Genomic DNA, 5,006 nt, shown 5'->3' on the forward strand with positions numbered 1-5,006 from the left:
CAGGGAATGGCAGCTACTCTAAAGCAACACTTAGAGAAGGTTGGAATGCACGGTATAACTAATGATTTGGGTATAAGAGTACTAACTGATATTTTGCTATACCAATTAAATGATTTTCGTAAATCTGACACAGTTTATTCTGTAATAGCCTGTCAGTCATTTAATTGGAACTTATACTTACGACAATTATACTATAATTCAAACTATCCAAAATTCTTTGAAAATGTTGTTGTATCGATATCACATAATGAAGTTCATAATCAATCTATAAACTTTAAAAGTATGACTAGAGATGAATTACATGCTTACGTAAAAGAATCAGTTGTTAGTATTGTTGAACAAATAATAGGTGTGCAGTCATCTTCTTTAGACATTGATACTCCATTTTCTGAACTGGGAATGGATTCACTTTCAGCTATCGAATTAAGAAATGCATTGGTATCCCGATTCGGCATAAAAGTATCATCAACGGCATTATTTGACTATCCCACAATAAGATCAATTATTAATTACCTTACTGAGTCTCTTTACGACTTAGAGGCTCAGGAAAGTATGAATGATATTGAGGCAGGTATTTCTGACAGGAATTTATCAGTTGCAGTTATAGGTTTTTCATGTAGGTTACCTGGAGGTGTAAAATCAGTGAAGGATCTTTACGATAAGGTAATAGTGACTAATAAAGACTGCATTGGTGAGATTCCATTAGATAGATGGCCGTATGATATTTACTATGATCCAGATCCTGATAACAGAAGTAAGTCTTACGTTGACAAAGGGGCATTTACAACTGAAGTAGATTTATTTGACAATACCTTCTTTGGACTTTCTGTTACAGAAGCAACTAATGTGGATCCTCAACAAAAATACATGTTAGAAGTCGCATACGAGGCAATGCATAGTTGTGGAATAACAAAAAAATCATTGACGATGTATAAGCGTTCCCATAACAACACTAAGGACGATCCATTACTAACAGGCGTTTTCATTGGATGCTGTAATTCCGATTGGCACTTTTTGCAGGCTAAATTTGGTTTCGAAAACTTTACATCATATACTGGGTCTGGAGGTGCAGGTTCACTTGTTTCAAACAGAGTTTCTTACTCATTCGGATTTAGAGGTCCCTCTCAGACAATTGACACTGCCTGTTCTTCATCTCTTGTTGCGATGGATGCAGCTCTAAAATCCTTGAAGGAAGGTTCTTGTCATACTGCACTTGTTGGAGGAGTCAATTTAATGTTAAGTCCACATTTGTTCGTCGCTTTCTGTCGTGCAAGAATGCTTTCACCAGATTGTATCTGCAAGACGTTTGATGCATCAGCGAATGGTTATGTTAGAGGAGAAGGTTGTGGTGCAGTTTTAATTACAAAAAAGGAGGAGGTAAATGGAAGAAAAATAAAACCGATTGCATATGTTCTTGGATCAGCAACGAACCATAACGGTAGATCAGCGAGTTTAACGGCCCCTAATGGCCCTTCACAAACAGAAGTTATTCAGAATGCATTAAGGAGTGCCAAGATTAACCCTTCGAATGTGGATTACTTAGAATCACACGGTACAGGAACGCCATTGGGTGATCCTATTGAATTTGGTGCACTAAAAACAGTGTTTGGAAATAAAAAGGACTATAAGAGAAAAAATCCTCTAATTATAGGGGCTTTAAAAACAAACATCGGTCATTTGGAGGGTGCAGCTGGAATTTCTGGAATATTAAAATTGATTTTGGTATTAAATAATCGTTTTGCACCAAAAATATTACATTTACAGAATTTAAATCCACATATTGATACAAACGAATTTGAGGTTGAATTTCCAACAAATAACAAGGAGATTAAGTCAGAAAAGAAAACTTTGATAGGTGGAGTCAGTTCATTTGGATTCGGAGGATGCAATTCACATGTTATAATTGAGTCAGTTTCGACTAAAGATATTAATTTAGGAGAAAGTGAATGCAATAAATCCCCATGCTTAGTATTTGCATATACTGGTCAAGGGTGTCAATATATTAATATGTGTAAAAATTTATATGAAGCAGAACCTGTATTTAGAGATGAAATGAAAACTTGTGACAGACTACTAACACCTATATTAGGTAAATCAATACTGGAGCTCATTTACTGTGAAAAAACATCTGAGTCAGAAAAAAATATTAATCACACATCAATTTCTCAACCAACAATATTTTCAATTCAATATTCACTTACAAAACTTTGGATTTCAAAGGGAATAATGCCCACAGTTGTAATGGGCCACAGTCTTGGAGAGTTTGCAGCTGCAGTTGCAAGTGGAATACTTAACCTTGAAAATGCAATAACTATAGTTGCGAAAAGAGCAGAAATAATGGCGTCTTTACCAAATGATGACGGTATTATGGTTGCATGTAGAACCTCTGAAAAGCAAGCATTAGATGCGATAAAAGAGCTTGATTTAAAAGAAACTGCTGCTGTTGCAGCAATAAATGGACCAAAAAGCATCACGATTTCTGGTAGAAAAGACTCAGTAATGAAAATACTTACCCATATTGGAATGGAAGAGAGGTACAAACAGTTAGATGTTTCTCACGCCTTCCATTCACCATTGGTAAGCTCTGCAGAACAACAGTTCGAAAGAGTATTAGAAAATATACCATTTTGTGAACCAAATATCAAATTCTCATCCTGTGTAACTGGTGAGTTAGAGTCGAAGTTGCTTACAGAGAGAAAATATTGGGCACAACATATTTTACACTCTGTTAGATATTATGATGCGTTGGAAACCGTAATTTCTGTGGATGAAGGGAGAGTTGCAATAATTGAAATAGGACCCAAACCTACTCTTACTTCAATGGGTAAGCAGGCGATAGGAGGAATTCAATTAACAAATATAAATGACATTATATCTGGAGAAGATGTAGTATGGATACCTACAGTAGACAATTTAAAACCTGGTAATACTGATTTCAGCAAAACTGTAGAAATAGTTAATGAATACATTAATATATCTAAAAAAAGTATATCTACTCATAAATGGAATCATTCAAGATTCCATTGGGCAGACCTTACATCAGTTCATCCATTACTAGGTAAATTCCATTCATCCATTTCTGATGATAATTATTTTGCATACTCAACAGATATGGTAAATTCGAAGGTATTTAAAAACATTGTTGAAGATCATGTATTATTTGACACAAATATTGTGCCAGCAGCTGCATTGATAGAGGCATCTGCAAGTGCAGTGTTTAAATTATTAAAATCAGACAAGCTGCCATCACAATATATTGAGTTAGTATCAATGGATATTGAAAAACCACTTGTTTCTGGTCAAGAAGAAAGCATATCTGAAATGGAGGTATTTGTTTCAAAATCTGGAAGTGTTCAAATTAGAAAGAAAACAATCTCTGAAACATTTGAGTATGATGAGGAATTTACCGGACCACAAATTGTAACTAATGACGTAGGGTTTATCAACAACAAAATTTGTCATCATGCTTCTATTTCTAATTCAAGGATTGTAAATAAAGATGAGTTAATATTATTAAATATTCCAGATGTTAATGAATATTTGAGCAAGTACTCGGGTGAGAATACAATAGATATTCCTATTGACAAAATATACTCAATGATGAGAGAAATAGGTTTACAATATGGAAATAAATATCAATGTCTCTCTTCAGTAAAAATAATAGATAGTACAAATGAAAATCAAGGCAAATGTGATGTACTGGAAACAAATAAGAATGACAATAAATCATTGGATGAAGTATTCTGTCATGTGAAAAGACCAATTAGTGATTTTGATCTAACTGAATTAAGAATACATCCAAGTATTCTGGATTGCGTATTCCAATCAGCTTCTGTATTATTTGCAGGGGAAGAATTAATAAATGCAAAATGTACCACAAATAAGAAAAGAGGTCATGTCGCAATGGCACCTATTGGTTTCCATAAATGTTATTATGGCAGAATTAGACATGATTCTGATGTTCATGGTCTTGTTAAGCTAAATAAATTTGAAAAAACAGGTGATATTGCATTTCTTGATGTAACTATTTGGGATAGCAAGACAAAGATATTAGCTGCTCACTTCCAAGATCTTATATTGAAGGGATTTTCAAATGCAGCTTCATTGCTTTCACAAGAAGTTAGAATTCCAAATCAAATATTGTGGAGAACTGTGAATAAACAGATTTTAGACAAATTGGAGCTAATTGAACTCTCTGAAGATAAGGTTGAGGATGAAAACGTTCCTGTTAACAAAACGAAAAAAAAACTAGAAAAAATAAAAATATTAATTTTTGGAATCCCAACAATTGTGAAAGATTTGGTTGAAAGTATTGCAGAAAATAAATTTAGCCACATAAAAGTATCTTATGTTTGTGTGGAAGAAACACTTGATATTAACTTAATTAACAAAGTTATTCAGGAAGATAGTTGGTCTGCAATATTTTATTTGGGTGGTCTTGTGGATAATTTATCTCCTATGAATGTAATGGGTGATATTCTAAAAATATCGCAAGTTATTTCTACATTAGCCGTCTCTATTTCAATTGGACCTTTTGTATGCATATCTAAATACCAAAATAATGTTGATTCCGATACAGTCCCCGTTCACTCTGGAATTAAAGGGTTTGTAAAAACAGCACGTGTTGAATTGGAGAATGTTATCGGGAAGTCAATCAATATTTCTATCGTGGAATGTATCCCAACACTTGTAGATGATCCTGTTGTCTTATTAAAGACGATTAATTTTATAACATCAATATACAACGATACCTCCAATGAAAACTTATCATCAGAAAGGGATTTGATACTAACTGATACAGGAGTTTTCACACCAAGGTTGGAGAATATTACCTTCCCTGTATTAGGTGCTACTAAACTCACAATGACCTCCAGAGGTGCAATTGGTAATTTGAAGTTGAAGCCTCTCTCATTTTCAGAGAGAGTTACACCACCAACAAATACTGTAGAGATTAGAGTAAGATCAATAGGTTTGAATTTCAGAGATGTATTGAATGTGATGGGACT

At 33.9% G+C, this 5,006-nt stretch overlaps 1 protein-coding gene across 1 annotated transcript; it reads left to right on the forward strand.

Moving 5' to 3' along the window:
* Positions 1-3: 3 nt before the first annotated feature.
* Positions 4-4,956, forward strand: FG386_003520 (type I fatty acid synthase; the record flags this gene model as incomplete). The annotated part of the gene is made up of 1 exon (XM_067342788.1): positions 4-4,956. A coding segment is annotated over one exon (4,953 nt), but the record flags the coding sequence as incomplete, so codon positions are not given.
* Between the last annotated feature and the right edge of the window lie 50 nt (positions 4,957-5,006).

This window comes from Cryptosporidium ryanae, assembly GCF_009792415.1.
Source record: "Cryptosporidium ryanae isolate 45019 chromosome Unknown contig_83, whole genome shotgun sequence".
Taxonomy (NCBI): domain Eukaryota; phylum Apicomplexa; class Conoidasida; order Eucoccidiorida; family Cryptosporidiidae; genus Cryptosporidium; species Cryptosporidium ryanae.